Below are 17,554 nucleotides of genomic sequence, written 5' to 3' on the forward strand. Positions count from 1 at the left end.
ACCTACTGAGCGCCTCGCCTGTGCATCAACACCAGTTATTTTCCAAAGTACCCAGAAGGGTTACAGACATGAATGTAATTATTAAACTTTATGAGACTGACTGTGCATTGTTTTAATGTCCCAGAGACCCCCAATGCTGTATGCCTGAAAATGATCACAATATATCCTTCCTTTAAACTTAATCAGTCATTGCATCTAGATCTTTTTATACTTGATTTAAGTTATAAAGGTGGGTGCTTGAATAATCAGTTCATAATTAGCTAATGCATTCATTGTAAACCTCTACTTAAGTCACATTAATAGATAATCAGTTATGTTATCAATTCAAATTGCATCTCCTTAGATATAAAAGCGGCTGTTTAATTAATTCAATTTCCATTTAAACAGCCGAGAAACATGAGTGATTCAGAGAAACAAACAGTCTCCCTTAAAGACAAGGATGGAGTTGAGAAAAGGGGACGAGGAAGACCAAGGAAACATCCAAAGGTGCGTCATTAGTGATCAATTATTAGTGCTCAATATTAAACCAGTTTACTTTCTGAGCGAAAAGAATATAAAAATGCATGGGGCTTGTATTCTTTCAATGATGCATTAACAATATAGTTGATGCATCCTCAGTTTTAGTAACATTACAGTGTTGTATTAAGGCAACTTCTTAATAAACATGTTTTCTTGCAGGAATCGAGTGGGTCGCCAACTGCGAAAAGACCAAGAGGACGGCCAAAAGGCAGCAAAAACAAAGGCCCATCCAAGAGAGTAAGCCTTCTTCTTTTTAATTAACTCACACTATGAATAATTAGTCTCTTTGTGTGATTATGGCATAGCCATGTAAATATAGACACTATTTTTCTCACTATTGCCAAATAGTACAACACAGCTGTCTCTGGTTTGCAAACACACAGAGACATATGCATTATTAATTATGAATAGTGTAATGCAGGTTTTTCGTTGACAGCTCATCCGCCGACCAAATGCAGGTGACCCGCTGTTAGCCACTTAGCCCTGAGCAATGCACTGTCAGCTCCCGCCTCAAGAGTCCTCAATGAACTCAGTGCCCCCTCCATCTGTTGTCCTGTGCAGAAACAGGCTCCCTCTACTGGTGCACTTGCCATGCAATGCCACATTGGCCTGTGAAAAGATTTGAAAAAATAGAAGCGCCCTTGGTTCTATCCAATGGTTTAGCCTGGGAGTGCTTATTGCATACAACTGAGTGACAGATTTTTTGACACTTGAATAATTGTTTGTTAATTTTATTTTCTGTTCGATAGAAATCATCGGCTTCTGGCAGCAAACCTAAGGGCAAACCGAAGAAAGAGGTACATATATTAAAATAATAGTTTGTGCAAGAAATTCTATAATTATTTACTTTCTTCTGTGGAACAAAAATCTGGACATATTATATTATATTATATTATATTATATTATATTATATTATATTATATTATATTATATTATATTATATTATATTATATTATATTTGCAGCATATATTGACCATGGAAAAAAATCTATACTTTATGCAAGTATGCAGATGTGAATGCTTAGCCAATGCATTAAAAACACAGAGCCCTGTTGAATATATTTAACGTGCATTTTTGCAGCATCAAGTCCTGTGCATAACATTCATGGAAGAAAGAAAATCATGATGGCATGAGAGTAAATGTTCAGTAATTGTACACTACTGGTCAAAAGTTTGAAACAAATAATAAAAGTGTTATAGAAAGAAGTCTCTTCAGCTCACCAAGGCTGCATTTATTTGATTACAGTAAAAACAGTAATGTGAAATATTATTATTTAAAATAGCAGATTTCTATTTTAATTTGTATTAAAATTGCCATCAAAGTGCACACATCCAACAGGCCAAAAGCTCAATGTGGGTGCTCAACCACAAAAACAATTTCAAGCAGGAAAAGCAAAGTTTGCACACCACAGTTCCAAAAGTAGAAAATATTTATTTATGTTATCTGATGAAGAGCTTTTAGGCTCGAAACGTCATCTGTGGTAAGAACATATGTATTAAAATGTAATTCATTCCTGTGATGCAAAGCTGAATTTTAGTGTCACAGTCCTTCACAAATCATTCTAATTTGCTGACGGCCGGTAGTGTATTTTTTGGTGAACTGTCTCTTTAAATTTTATATTTCATTTCAAGTTGCACAGAATCGATGTGCAAATTTAAAGGTCAAACTATCTTGCTAAACCTGTTTAAAATGGCATTGTAAATGTCAAATATAGCATGCAAGAGAGGAGCTTTGCTTCCATGCATTTATCTCCAAATGTTTGATTCCGTTTCACACAGGAAAAGGAAAAACCTCAGGACTCATCTGAGGACGCTGAGGAAGATGACGAGGAGGAGCAGTAACAATCTAACTGGAGCACTACCTCATACTCAACCAAACAAACCAACCGTCTGCTCTCCAACCTGTGAATAACATGGAATGTCATTCACATCTTTCTACAGCCACAAAAGAACAGTAATAGATGTAATATTCTGCATAATACCTGAGTTTTATGTCATTAGATCAAATATACTGTAGAAATCAGAATCACACTGCATACAAAAGTCACGTGTTTCCAGTTACTTTTACTATATATCTATTGGACTGAGGTGCTTTTCTACTTATGCTTTGTTTGTAGTATTGTTTAGTAAGTTTTGTGTCTATGTTGTAGACTAGATTTAGATCAAGCTATAATTTAATGTGTAACATCATGGGCTTAATAGTTCTATAGAATGCATTCATTTTGAATGTAGCTGTTTACAGTTTACCAATTAACAGTTTACCTAGCTTTTTATTAGTGTGTATTACTGTGCAACCATCAGTGAAAATTTGTTTCAAGGCAGGTGCTTATATTTTGTAATCAAATATAAGTTACCCAGGCCAGGTTTAAGGGAGCACGTAGTTTTAGCTTGAAGGAATAGTTCAGCCAAAAAAAACAAACAAAAAAAAAAACTCACCCTCAGGCCATCCAAGATGTAAATGAGTTTGTTTGTTCAATTAGAACAGATTTGGAGAAATGTAGCATTCCATCACTTGCTCAGCAATGGATCCTCTGCAGTGAATGGGTGCCGTCAGAATGAGAGTCCAAACAGCTGATAAAAACATCACAATAATCCACAGCACTCCAGTCCAGCAATTAACATCTTATGAAGCAAAACGTTGCGTGTTTATAAAAACAAATCCATCATTAGAACGGTTATAACTTCAAACTGTTGCTTTTGGCTAAAATATGAGTCCGTAATTCATAATATTGCTTCCTCCAGTGAAAAAGTCATCTCGTCCGAATCAGGAGAGAAATATGCACAGATCAAACACCACTTACAACAACAACAACAACAACATTACAAAAAACATCCGAGAAACAATTTTAAACAAACATGTGGGTGGATTTAGGAATTTTGGATTTGGCTCTCATTCTGACGGCACCCATTCACTGCAGAGGATCCATTTGTGAGCAAGTGACGTAATGCTAAATTTCTCCAAATCTATTCTGAGAAACAAGAATCAAACTCATCTACATCTTGGATGGCCTGAGCAGGAGTACATTTTCAGCAAACATACAAAATTTTATGTGAACTATTCCTTCAACAGCAGCTTATGTGATGTTTTCCACTAGAATCCCCAGGAATCAGCATTGAGGATGATAGCAAAGGCTTGTATTTGGATGTATAATTCTGTGTTTGTTTGTCACTATTGAAGTTTCTGGAAGCATTGTTAGATTTTGAAGCCATCACTGACACCGACCTTGCGGGTACAAATTGCACTTTGAAACTGATTGGCAGAAAACAGACGTCTTTGCTGGTGTATTGTGTTAGAAGACATTCCAGCTAAAACAATTGGTGTTTTGGAACTACATGATGACATTTATTGTACTAATTCCTAATGGGGAATGAACTGGACACAGCACTTTGTGTTTCTTACACAGTTAAAAAGAGATTTAAGGATAAAAAATGTAATGGTGAAGAAAGAAATTACACATCAACTTAAATAATTCCCTAATATGCTTGGCTTATAGAAGTGGTTCTCAGGTGGTTTTGCTTCAGGACGCCATCAAGTGGTGACTCAAGGTACCAAAAAGTAAATAAAAAAAATTTGAAATGTATTAATATTACCAATAATACATAACATTCACAAACCACCTTCTTTTCCAGTATTTCCTCAAAGGACTGTTTGCATTACAGGTCTCAGCTCAAGGTTCTCCACACCCAAGTGCTTTAGGAATATTTATTTCAAAATGATTTATTTTAATCATCTAGCTGTGTACATGACAGATCACAACAGTGACAATAAGCTATGCTTCTCAAGGATTCAGATTTATTCTTTTCAGGGTCCCTTAAAAAATGTAATTATACACTCCATTGAAATACATGTATTGAGCAAAAGTGCAATCTAAATTATAGCCTATATTAATCCACTTTTGGACTGCATTTTAAGCATCCAAGTACTCATAACTTCTGAAATATTCACCTCAGGTATTTTCGGTGTCATGAACAGACAGCAAAAGCCCAAGACAACGTCAATCCCATCAGCAGTAGAAACACCCTTTATTCTGCAGTGATTGTCCGTGTAGAAGTAAATAGCCTACATAGGCGTATGGTGTGTGACATTTTATTAATACAATATCAGAGTTATAAAATGTGTATTAGATTTATAGACTTTATTTGTATGTATAGTGTGTGTTAATCTTAATAAAAAATACTTTTGCAAATTGTTTGTGCATTTTCATATACAACTCTAATGGTAACTTATGTGTAATATTATATAATATTTTATTATTATATCATAATAATTTAATGAAATGTGTTACTACTTTAAGTACTAAATACTAATGGTTAGTTAAATTTAATATATCATAATAATTGAAAGAAATAGGCCTATGTTACTACTTTAAATACGGTGCAAAGGGAAAACATGTATTTTGAGAGAATTTAATTCGGAGAGAGATTTGTTTACTTTTTAGAATGTTTATAAATAAAGTAAATAAGTAATAAATAAGTCTAAATAAAGTGAGGTAATGGATATATTTTCAGAGATATATCTTTTAATATATATTTATATATATATATATATATGTTTTTTTTTATGTATATGTATATTTTTTTATATATATATATTTTAGTTTTTTATTTATATGTATATATATTTTTTAGTTTTTTGTGGATGTTTATGTTGTTTTATTTGTATATTAATTGGCTATACAGATTTTTGTAATCATTTTAATTGTGAGAAATGGGTTACATATTAGTATTTACAAGACAAACTACAGTAATGTATATTTTAATTAAATATTGATTTGATTAACAATATAACCATTATTAATTTAACGGTTTAAAGTCACAATAATAACTTAATAAAGGTGATATAAAAGTAATATAATATTGTATATTCTGTAAAATACTGTAATATTTAATTCAACAGCCTACTGATTAGATCAAGCCTAACAATTATTGTTAATGTACCAACAATTAACAAAATGTAATAAAACAAATTGTTATTAATAACAAAAAAAATTAACGCGTATACAATGAACGGATTGTTATGCGGAATTTCATATCCGCAGGCCCTATTCTCTAAAACAAGCAACGTGCTTTTTATTGCTTTTTATGTTTTTTATCTGTGTAGGTTGCGCAGATTGCGTAGATGCCTTTGGGTTTTGGATTCTGTTTGCGTGTTTCTCTGGGATGTGGTCGGCTCTGGAACAGAAGAAGAGATTATTTCCAGTGATTAACGCGGGGTTTCCATTCGCGGACGGACTTTGTCTCTCTTGCCGCGCGGCAGGTTCAGGTTCCGATCTCAGTCGCAACGCGCAGCCCGAGATGATGAAGCTGAAGTCGAACCAAACGCGCACATATGATGGAGACGGGTACAAGAAGCGGGCCGCCTGCCTGTGCTTCAGGAACGACGCCGAGCAGGAGGTGAGTCGCGCCGCGGGAGAAGGTCTGTCAGCGCGTCAGCTGGCGGATCTCAAGCGCTTTGGCTGCGCGGTAGCGGCGTGCTATCAGTGGTAACGTTAGCCAGGGACTAGTTAGCGGAGCTGGCCTAGCGTTAAGCGACGCGACAAGCGCTAATCAATGAAGCTGCGCTGAGAACGCTCCACTCGTTGACAGCTTGATTGATTCACTGAAGTCCATCTGATCTGAGATCACGTGCAGCGTTTACATTTACTCACTTAGCAGACGCTTTTATCCAAAGCGACTTACAAATGATGACAATCAAAACCAACAATAGAGCAATAATATGCATGTGCTATGACAAGCCTCGGTTAGCTTGTGTGCTAAATCTCAAATGAGAGACCTTTAAAGACTTCCTTCCTTGCAATAAAGTACTGTGGTGTATCCGATGGTAATATCAAGATCATTTAAAATGTGGCACGGTACTTTTTTATTTTGAGCACCGCTACCAAGAAGTAACTTACCATGGTATTCTTTGATGATAAGGCCATCGCTTATAGAAAAGTAATGTGGCAGTACCATGGTACTAGTTAATAGGCCTACTATAGTACTTTGAAATATACTGTGATATGGTTTTGTCAATATGGAAAACCATGGTACATCCAAGAAAGCATTTGATTACATCATTTAAAAGCATAATTGGCAATAGCCAAAAAAAAAACATTGTATGGGTCAAAATTATCAATTTTTCTTTTATGGCAAAAATCATTAGGATATTAAGTAAAGATCATGTTCCATGAAGATATTTTGTAAATTTCCTACCGTAAATATATCAAAACCTAATTTTTTATTATTTTTATTAATTGTTATGTTCTTTGTTTATATTTTTTTAATTGGGATTTTCTCAATATTTAGATTTTTTTGCACCCTCAGATTTCAGATATTCAAATAGTTGTATCTTGGCCAAATATTGTCCGATCCTAATAAACCATACGTCAATGGAAAGCTCATTTATTCAGCTTTCAGATGATGTATAAATCTCAATTTCGAGAAATTGACCCTTATGACTTGTTTTGTGGTCCCGGGTCACATATTGTCCTGTCACTGACTCTCATCCGGTCCGGCAGACTGAAAACTTGTAAACCGTTTCCTCGCAGGTGTTACTGGTGAGCAGCAGCAGATATCCAGACAAATGGATCGTACCTGGAGGAGGAATGGAGCCCGAGGAAGAGCCCAGTGTTGCTGCTGCGCGAGAAGTCTGTGAAGAGGTTTGACTTTCATCTCCAGGATTATGCATGAAATAGATGATCATTTTTAGTATTTATCATAATCAGTTGTCCATTACAAAAAGCTCCTCACGCCATTTATAGTAGATATCATTAATCTACATGATTTTCAGTAGATTTTTTGATGGCTAATAATGTGGATAAAACATACACACAATTTCCAGTTTAAATGCACACTCATTTTTGTACAATATTTACTTAAAATAGCAAATTTTGGTTGTAAAACACAACTGATGGACCCGATCATTTTAATATGGTTGAATATCATCTGATTAATCAGCTGATCACCTCTCACTACTCACAATAATTCAAGGTTTGCCACATATTTTTGACTCGATGCATCATACAAGCTCTAGGTTTTCTCTCTGCTGACACTTAACCTTTGGGGTTTCTCGTAAAGAGAAGTGATGATGTTCCATCAACTGAGATCCGCCATACTCTCTTCTTTCGCTGGCCATCTTGACAGACAGCAAACATGTCGTTCATTCTGCCGGGACGATCGCCTTACAGTTTTAAAGGGCATTAGACTCAGATTAAGAGCTGCTCTTCACACCTCCACTGCCAGACAGTAGCCAAGAGCGGCCGCACACTATAAACGTCCCATGACACACTGTCATATGTGTTCGAAGGAGCCGCATATGTGGGATTGTCCTGAAGTCTGAGAGCATATCAGAGTTTGTAGATTTCGAAATCTAAATGTAATGTTATAAAATAGCAAGGAAGTGAAGCTAATCAAATGTAAATGAAGTAAATGAGTGTTTTTGATCAGAACATGATCATCAGGCCATTAAAGCGAAATAAAGCAAACCTACACTTTCTCAAATTGTTATCCTGATAATGTAATTTGTTATAAATGGGGTTAGTTTTTTTTTAAATCCATATATATATATATATATATATATATATATATATATATATATATATATATATATAAATTATATATATATATATATAATATATAAATTTTTTTTTAATTTAAATGTAGAATTATTATTGACACTGATTTTTTTAGAGAGAGAAAAGTTAGTTTTTTCTATAACAGTTATATAACAGTTTTTTTTCTGTACTTGATGAGCAGAAGAAACAAAAAAGTCTAAATCTCACAGACCCCATGCTTTTTAACGGTAGTGCATATTAAATTGAAAATTGTCACTAGTGGCCTCTGACTTTTGGACCACTGCTATATAATCAGGACTAAATTTAGACCATGTTTGACGACAATCAGCTACTCAAGGAGAGGTCAGCGCAATGTTGTGTACGTGACATTTGGCCTTAACAGTGTCATGATGGATCGCTGTCACTCAGGACGGCTGAAGAAGAATGCCTTCATGTTCCTGTTGATATGCTGTCCTGCTTGTTTTCACCACTACTCTTTTCTTGGCCTCCGAAAAACATATCGGTTGTCAAATTCTCACTTACTAAGTAATGCATCAGTCATTGGTTCTGCATTGATGTCAAACTGAAGGAACTGATCATGTAGCAATGACTTTCTCTTTAAAATAATAATAAAAACACAATGATTTAGTTTCGTTCATTCGTTGTTTTACAGGCTGGTGTCAAGGGCACTTTAGGAAGACTAGTAGGAATATTTGAGGTAAGTGCTTTAAGAAAGAATGGCTTTCTGTAAAAGGGTTGTGCTGCTCATCTTAACTGTTTTAAATGATGTTTTGTTTTATATTTAGAATCGAGATAGGAAACACAGAACGTTCGTCTACGTTCTCATCGTAACTGAAGTTCTAGAAGATTGGGAGGATTCAGTAAACATTGGTTAGTACTTTAGAATAATACATTACAGTATGAAAGTGTGGATTTTTAATTGTTTAATTTATTTACTAAAAATCCATTACAAAACAGCATTATTTTGAAATATTATTACAATTTCAGCTACCTTTTTTTATTTGAAAATATTGTAAAATTTAATTTATTTCTGTGATCAAAGCTGATTTTTTCAGCAGTCTTCAGTGTCACATAAACAGAAATCATTCTAATATTCTGATTTGCTGCAGAAAGAAACATTTCTGATTATTATCAATGTTGAAAACAGTTGTGCTGCTTCATATTTTTGTGGAAACTGTGATGCATTTTATTTTTCAGTAATCTTTGCTCAATAGAAAGTTCAAAAGAACAGCTTTATTTGAAATAGAAATCTTTTGTAACATTGTAAATGTCTCTAGTGCCACTTTTTAGTAATTTAAAACTTTTCTGAATAAAAGTATGTATTTCTTTTAAAAGCAAGAACAAAAAAAACTTACTAACCCTAAATTTTTGAAACCATAGCAAAGAATGGTTCTTTATATACTGAATAAAGTGCACACATGACCCATAATGTGGCATGTGTCACGGCAACATTAACATGGCTCATCTCATCAAAATATCACCAAATTCTAATTAATATCAGAATATTCTTGTCAGAGCCATTGTGGGATTAGTGTGATAACAACTGCTCATCATTTTTTGTTTGTTTTGACAGGGAGAAAAAGGGAATGGTTCAAAATCGAAGATGCCATAGAAGTGTTGCAGTGTCACAAACCAGTACAGGCCACTTACTTCGAGGCCCTGCAGGAAGGCTGTGTGAACAGTAACGGGACGCCCCTGGTGGCCACGATAGGCGGAGACCTGTCACCCACCTACAGCATTAATCAGAGCTCCGTCTCTGATATCAGATAACTAATGCAAAACATTGATTATTCTATCCTCTTCTTTTTTGTTAAAAAAGACACAAAAATGACGGTTTGCCAATGCTTTTTGAGCACCGAGAAGGTGGCGCAGACATCAAGTGTTGGTTGATTATTCGAAACGATGTTTTGTAAATGTAACACTTTTGCTTTCTCCTGTTTGATTCTCCTTTCATGCGGACTGTTGCATGAAACCTGCGACTTCTAGCGGCCCAAGTGTGAGATTAAACGAATGCAAGAACTTCTTTTTACTGTTGTGATGTAAAAGTCTACACATGGTGCGTCGGCATGTGGCTTTCAGTAGTTTTACACGTTCGATTTCCTCTGTGTGCGTATGTGTGAATGAGTTTTTTGTTAGTTCTCTTTCGGTTGCGAGAGGAAACGTTTAGTCTTCTGAATGGTGGAACTGTGAGAAGTTAATAGTTTTGCATGAACACTGGTATTTATTTGTCTTTTGAGATTGCGTGATGCGATGAATGTTTAACCTGTGTTAAATTGATGCTCTTAACTTGCCCTTTCTTGTCTTGCCATCTTGTAAATAACTTGTGGGCCTGCAAAAACACACTTAATTTATACTAGTACCTGATTAGACTCGAGCGCAATTCTACAAGCGCACACTTTTTTTTTTTTAATCCAGTACATTTTTTTCCAACCTGCTGAGGTTTGAAGGACTTAGAATTTAGTATTGCAAACTTTACAATGAGTCTTGTGTGTAAATTTGCAGCACCAATCCATTGCAACTAAATAGTTTGGACATTATTTCTGCAATTCCCCTTTAAGCAGACTGTGATAGAGTGGTGGTATGATTTGGCAGGACGGTGTTATGCTGTAATGGGTTTTTGTAGCACTTTTTAAAATCAACATGAAAACAAAATGGACTCAATTTACTTTAATACATTTCCCTGGTTTCATCAGTGCACCATATTGTGCAACTGCAATCCCATTCTGGTATGAAACGCCCACTTTTCATGATGTAATCACTTTCAGATGTTTTAAAGTCTCATTTCATTTCTTCCTCACAATACGTTATACATTTTACAAAAGTAAAACGGGTTGCACGTACCATGTTGACTTTAAGAAGTGCCACGGTGGATAAGAGTCGACAGTTCAATCGAGAAGTAGCTTGGAAATCCTCTCCCTAAACTAGAAGATTCACTTCAGTTTTCAAAGAAATCTTGAAAAACTATGAACGATTATAATGTTACCTACAAGTTTCAAACATCTTCACGAACAACATGAAATCAAAATGGACGCTTTTATTTTCTCTGTGTGTTTAATGTATTATCGAGCATGATTCATTTCAGTTCATGTTGTTTCAGGGGAAAAAATGCCATCAATAATGAGCAGTTGAACTATTATTATGGAAAGTAGTGATTTTTTTATGAATAGTTAAATGTATAAGATTAGTTATTATTTATTTATTTTTTCTTTATTTGTTTATTACCTGTATGAGTTTCTTTCTTCTGTTGAGCACAGAAGACGACATTTTTTAAAAGTATTGTTAACTAAACAATTGACGGTAGCCATTGACTTCCATAATATGGAAAAAAATAAAAAATATCATGGAAGTCAATGGTGACCATCGACTAATGATTCTATTTTTGTGTTCAACAGCAGATAGAAACTCATACAGGTTTGGAACAACATGAAGGTAAGTAAATAATTACAGAATTTATCATTTTTTTTAAATGGAACTAGGTCTTTAAGGAAGTAAAATGGGTTTCATGTTCATTTCAGCTGCTAGCAGATATTTACATTTCGTTACTCTCAAATGACATCTAAAGAGATATTTCAGTGGATTGTTTTTTTTTTTTTTTTTTTTTTTTTGCACAAAACTAACTCTAGTCTGCACTAGAACAGTTTTCACATCGTGTTTTTGAGGGCACTCTTTATGGCTGTTCAGCAGACCCCTGAAATGGTTTCATCTTCTCTTAGTAGATTTGGCTATTAATATTCTTCTGACTGCTGAAGATGTTTTCTGGCCTTCTGTTTTCTTGGACTTCAAGTCCTGCTGATGAGGTATTTGGTTGTTTTAACCTCTCACCCTTTTTAGAAATGACCATATCATCATCTACAACTCATTTAAACATCTTCTCTTTTGAAATGTCTGATATGTCTTGGAAGCCGAACTGCATGCTCTGTAAAGCGCTTGGCGCAATACTGTGAATCTTGGGCCACTGTAATTAGCGAGATGTTTTGGTGTCTTTTAATCGCGCTTGTTCAGATCAAAACGTCAAATTCCAGTGCTTGTCATTATGATGTATAGATATGGTACACGCTAGGTTGGGCGATTTATTTCCTCGAGACTGAACCGCGTCGTTTTGCTCCTCTGGGAGTTTTAAGTGCATTTATGATCCTTATGAAGTACATTTTTAATTCAAGATTTCTTTTTATTGTTAGTCTGACTGCAAAATGAGTAATGATGAACCTAAAACGTGAATGAACCTACATTTATCAGTGATTTATGTTTACATGCCTTTGATTAATATCTGTCAACACTAATGCCATCGATTTTGCAGCTGATTGCAAGTCTTTCTCTTTCACTTTTAGTGTAGCATGTAATCTGGTCTGTTTTCTTGATTGAGATACGTGATGATGGTCATGCTAATGTACATTTCATTTAGCACAGCAGCATATTAAAAACGTTTCGACTCCTGTAGAAAGTGGAAGTGGCTGCGTCTATAGCCAATCATTGCTGTGAATGATCTTCTCTCGAGAACAGTCGTTTTAAAGTCCTACAAAACAAGGATGTGAAATCTCATCTCACGGAAAGCACCTTAAATTTGCCGTGCTTGTGACTCTGAATGTAAACTTGGGTAAAATAAGAGTTCAGCCTGGTAATCATGTAATTGGGTTAAATGGGATGCTGGAACTATGACTGAAAACTCCCAACACTCCGAAACAAAAAGCTGCGAGACTTTGGTTCCACAGCTGTACCCTTCACTGGAATATTTAGCCGTTTTTGTTTTGGGATTGTGAAATCAACCAGTATAAGAATGTAATATAAATGTGCCAACTAATAAACACCAGTATTTCACCTCAAGGTTTCAGTGACTTTGTCCTACGTTTGTAATGCTTTAACATGCCAAATATTCTGATTTACGTAACATTGTGTTTGTACTTCATGGCTTTTGAGGAAAACTACATGTGCTAATTTAACATTAAAATGTCATCAAACTATGTACATTTAAGATTTACAGGTTCCTTCCAGGATGATGGACCAAAAAGGAAGTGGGTTAAGAAAATAAAAACAATCTTGGATTTTTTTTTAAAGAAATAGCTCATCCAAAAATGAAACTTTGGTAAAAAAAAAAAAAAAAAAATTCAACTTCAGGTCATCCAAGTTGAGGATGAGATTGTTCCTTTATGAGAATGGATTTGGAGAAATTTAGTATAATTCCATCACTTGTTCACCAATGGATCCTCTGCAGTGAATGGGTGCCGTCAGAATGAGAGACCAAACAGCTGATGAAAACATTACAATAATCCACATCACTCCAGTTCATGAGTTAACATCTTGTAAAGTGAAAAGATGCATGTTTAAGAAACAAATCCATCAAGATATTCTAAACAATTGATTCTGGCCCAAATAAGAGTCCATAATAAAGCTTCCTCTAGTGAAAGTCCATCCCGTTGTCCTCCCACATCAGAATCCAGCAACATATTTAGGATCGTTTTGCTTGTAAAACTTGATCTGCGCATATTTCTCTTCTGATTCAGACGAGATGACATTTCACTGGAGAAACCAATATTATGTACTCATATTTAACCTCGTGGATGGATTTGTTTCTTACAAACAGCTTTTCACTTCAAAAGATGTTAGCTGATGGACTGGAGTGGGGTGCCTCAGTGAAGTTGGCCCCTCACCCAATGCAAAACATCAGCAAAATAGTCCAAATCATTTTTTCTTTTTTAAATATTAAAAAAATATTTATAGGTCATTCTTAGGTCTCTCAGCAATTCAAACGCCAAACCAAATCACATGAAATAGTTGCAGTCACTTAATTGTTAGTAGCCATATTCATTCAATTAGGCCAGAGGTAGGCAATGTTGGTCCTGGAGTCCCGATGTCCTGCAGAGTTTAGCTCCAACTTTGATTAGGGTTAGAGCTAAACTCTGCAGGACATCGGCACTCCAGGACTGACGCTGCCTACCCCTGAATTAGGCTAATTAAACGGATAAAAAAAAAAAAAAATGACTTAGGCCTATTTCATTATAGCTTTACAAAACCAAAAAATAAAAAAAAATAAAAAAATAAAGCCCTGTTATAGGCCTATTTTCGTTTCTGCACACAAAAAACAAACAAACATGCAATAGCCTGTTTCCAGGTCCGTGTAGCCTATATTTTTCCGAAAATGAAAAAAGAACAGTTGTATTTTTAAATGCCATCCTGAAAAACAAATTTTAAATTAGAACCGTACACAAAATGCTGCCCAAAAAAGTAAAATATAGATTTTTTTCTTTTTAGATTTATGACTTTTTGCGCCTCTAATAAACATTTGAGTAATAAAAAACATTTTTAGTAATAAATAAATTACAATGGCTGCTTTCTCCCCTACTCATTCAATTAATACTTTTGCCAGTTCTTTGCGGCAAGCTTTATGCGCACGCTTGAGCTTGGAATAGGTTTATGCCTAAATATATTAAGCCATCCTTTAATAGGTTATTATATTAATCAATTTAATATAAACATGCGACTAGTTGACAAGGAAAAAATATTTTAAAAAGACAGTAGCAAAAACTAAAATATTACCACCACAAACAAACAAGACTATTTTGGGTAAATTTGGAGCATGTGGGGGGCTGAGTGACCTCAGAATGATCACTAAATATCTTAATATCTAAAAAAAACCCCAAGCAGCACAAAAAAAAAAAAAAAAAAAAAAAAAAAAAAAAAAAAAAAAAAGGCACAAACAAATTTATTATTCGGGGTAAATTTGGAGCATGACCTCAGAATTATCACTAAAAATATCAACAAACCACCCCCCACCCACACACCAAAGCAGCACAAATTAAAACTTTCATGCCACAAACCAGCACAAATGATTGAGACTATCTCGCCGACATTTTGCGTTGGGATGGGGGCCAACTTCACAGATGCGAGTGGCATGGATTACTTGATGTTTTTATCAGCTGTTTGAACTCATCAGTAGGTTTTCGGCAAATTTACATTTTTGGAAGAACAATTCCTTTAAGCGTACGGCATTAAATATCACGCTGAATGCATTAACAAGTACCTGCAAAACAATATATGAACAAGTCGGACGCAGAAGCACTTTTGAACCTTTATTGTACAGATCATGTGGAAAATTACTGTGGCTGTTGTCCTCGGCCACGGCCAAAACCACCTCTCTGAAAACACAAGACAATGCACGCAAAAGGTGAGGGTCACCCAGCAGGATAATTCAAGCTTGCATTTATGTAATTGTTTGCACTCATGCAGTTAAATGGTATTTAAACAGTGATACTTACAAACTGGAATTCTGTAGCAGCACCTGCACCAGCCTCGGCCTTCTTGTCTGCACCAGCTGCAGGATGAAGAGTTTTTAGTTTAACACAATGCCACACAGAGGCAAAATAATACGCTGATGTCGACAGTATGTAATGTGTACATACGCTGAGCTGCAGAACGTCTGTAAGCATCTCTGTCTCCCTCGCCACGGGCCAGACGAGCCGGTCTCTCTCCCTCAAGACCTGAAAAACACAGTGTTTAGTCAAGGTCTCTGAGATGGACTACAGCACATTATGAATGACATTTAGCATCGACACACAAACATTTATTAGTCAAGCGCCAAATAGGATCAGAATAAGCGGTTGAAACACTGCATTCAATCTCTTCAGAAGCCATAATATAGCTTTCTAGTAGTAATGATTAACTACTTTCTAGGGTTATTTGTTCAGTGTGAACATCATTGCATGGAAAAGCTCTATGGATTTTCTTCATAATGTTGCATGGAGAATCGTGAAGATATTATTCTGAAACGCTTTTTAGGAGGAAGATGAGCCTCTTACCCTTGGGGCGGGGTCTGGCGGTCTCTGGGCGTGTCTGGCGGCGGAGGGTGGCGGGCACGATCTCTGGGGGCAGGTGGAGGAAGTCCCGCAGGTACTGGATGCCCTCATTGGTCAGATACCAGTAGAAATGGCGCCAGGCAAACTGCTCTTTGACGTACCCGCATGACTTCAGAGACTGTGAAGGTAAAAGTATTTTAACATACATTCACATGTCATTAACTGGTCCAAGTTCATGCCACTCATGATGGTCAGAAGGACTGACCTGCATGGCCTTCATCACGTGAAGATTAGGTACGTTTTTGTCAGCGAGCTCTGGATGTTTCGCGAGATGCACGTCTTTTTTGGCCACCATGACGCCCTCTTTAAAGAGGAGCTCATAGATAGCAACGCGATTCTTCTTGGGCATCAACATCTACAAGAACAGAAACACAAATACTTCATACTAAGTTCATGTTCATGCTTAAAAAAACAACAACAACAAAAAAAAAGAGATGTGTGGTTTTTTTTATTTTATTTTGGAGGAGGATGATGAAGAAAAAAAATGTGAGAGTGTTTTCATACATTTATGATATAGAGAACAATTTTCCTAGGAGAATCCTTTTAAAAAACAATTATTAAGTTAACATGTCAGACTTATACACTATACATATCATTGTACTCTTTAACATGTCTTATAGTACCATTTGCGTAATATAAATATGATAAACAGTACCACAGTATTTCCTTTAAAGCACACTGCTATTACTATAAAACATCACTGTGTCAAAGTACAACCACATACAGGGAAGTACTGCTGTAGTACCACAGTACAGTGATGATACCATGATATTACATGTACATACTAACACACACAAATATAGTAAACATGATACCGTGGTCAAAAAACATGCGAATATCTGTCAGTGATGACATTCCGCGCGCTTCTGAAGAACTTCGCATGCTAAGCGTGTTGATGTATACACAGTTACGGTTTCAATAGTTTTTTTGCACTTATAGAACAACATCAATAATGCCTTTATTTAAGTGTGTTTTATAATTTTGTGTTACTATATTGACGTGATAGGAGTCGTGAAGCTCTCTCGCGGGGTTGCGTACCAGCCAGGTGCACATCCTGCCTTACATATAGGATTTTCCGCCTGCATATTTTTTCAAGACTAAGATATATTCATCATAAGGATTTATTTGAACAGAATTCACTTGAAACAACACTTCAAATAGTAAGATGATGAAGATTTTGAACGGATTTTCGGCTCTTGTTTCGGCCTACCTTTACTCTTGCTGAGAGACCGGAGCCGGAAAGAGCGTCTTCAGCTGTACTTCCTGTAATAGTTCGCTGCGCTTTATACAGTCTCATGTGAAGCGCGAGGCGCCAGCTAGTGTACTGGAGGAGGTTTTATTTTGTCACAGATGGGTGTGTGTGTGTGTGTGTGTGTGTGTGTATATGTATATATATACAGGTCCTTCTAAAAAAATTAGCATATTGTGAAAAAGTTCATTATTTTCCATAATGTAATGATAAAAATTTAACTTTCATATATATTTTAGATTCATTGCACACCAACTGAAATATTTCAGGTCTTTTATTGTTTTAATACTGATGATTTTGGCATACAGCTCATGAAAACCCAAAATTCCTATCTCAAAAAAATTAGCATATCATGAAAAGGTTCTCTAAACGAGCTATTAACCTAA

At 35.6% G+C, this 17,554-nt stretch overlaps 3 protein-coding genes across 6 annotated transcripts in view; 2 read left to right on the top strand and 1 right to left on the bottom strand.

The window, feature by feature from the left end:
- hmga1b (high mobility group AT-hook 1b) overlaps positions 1–2,995 on the top strand; it is a 3,432-nt gene extending 437 nt beyond the window's left edge. For 2 of the 4 annotated variants that reach the window (XM_042726588.1, XM_042726589.1), the window contains exons 2-5: positions 344–486; positions 679–756; positions 1,269–1,316; positions 2,299–2,995. In XM_042726588.1, coding sequence (XP_042582522.1) covers positions 397–486; positions 679–756; positions 1,269–1,316; positions 2,299–2,361 — 279 coding nt within the window. In that variant the 5' untranslated portion in view covers positions 344–396 and the 3' untranslated portion in view covers positions 2,362–2,995. The remainder of the gene's footprint in view (positions 1–343; positions 487–678; positions 757–1,268; positions 1,317–2,298) is intronic. The other 2 variants (XM_042726585.1, XM_042726586.1) reach the window with 1 other exon arrangement.
- A 2,675-nt stretch (positions 2,996–5,670) lies between these two features.
- On the top strand, positions 5,671–10,091 carry LOC109057408 (diphosphoinositol polyphosphate phosphohydrolase 1-like). The gene is made up of 5 exons (XM_019074649.2): positions 5,671–5,913; positions 7,047–7,157; positions 8,725–8,769; positions 8,858–8,942; positions 9,646–10,091. Exons 1-5 carry the CDS (start codon positions 5,680–5,682, stop codon positions 9,840–9,842), a joined length of 672 nt encoding a protein of 223 aa, XP_018930194.2. The 5' UTR covers positions 5,671–5,679; the 3' UTR covers positions 9,843–10,091.
- A 5,032-nt stretch (positions 10,092–15,123) lies between these two features.
- LOC109057406 (40S ribosomal protein S10-like) lies at positions 15,124–17,263 on the bottom strand. Its single transcript, XM_019074648.2, has 6 exons — positions 17,130–17,263; positions 16,125–16,274; positions 15,863–16,037; positions 15,467–15,544; positions 15,323–15,378; positions 15,124–15,202 (listed from the first exon to the last, which is right to left on the bottom strand). The coding sequence occupies exons 1-6, from the start codon at positions 17,214–17,216 to the stop codon at positions 15,161–15,163; spliced, it is 588 nt and encodes a 195-aa protein (XP_018930193.1). The 5' UTR covers positions 17,217–17,263; the 3' UTR covers positions 15,124–15,160.
- Between the last annotated feature and the right edge of the window lie 291 nt (positions 17,264–17,554).

The sequence above is a fragment of the Cyprinus carpio genome, chromosome B6 (genome assembly GCF_018340385.1).
Source record: "Cyprinus carpio isolate SPL01 chromosome B6, ASM1834038v1, whole genome shotgun sequence".
Lineage (NCBI taxonomy): Eukaryota > Metazoa > Chordata > Actinopteri > Cypriniformes > Cyprinidae > Cyprinus > Cyprinus carpio.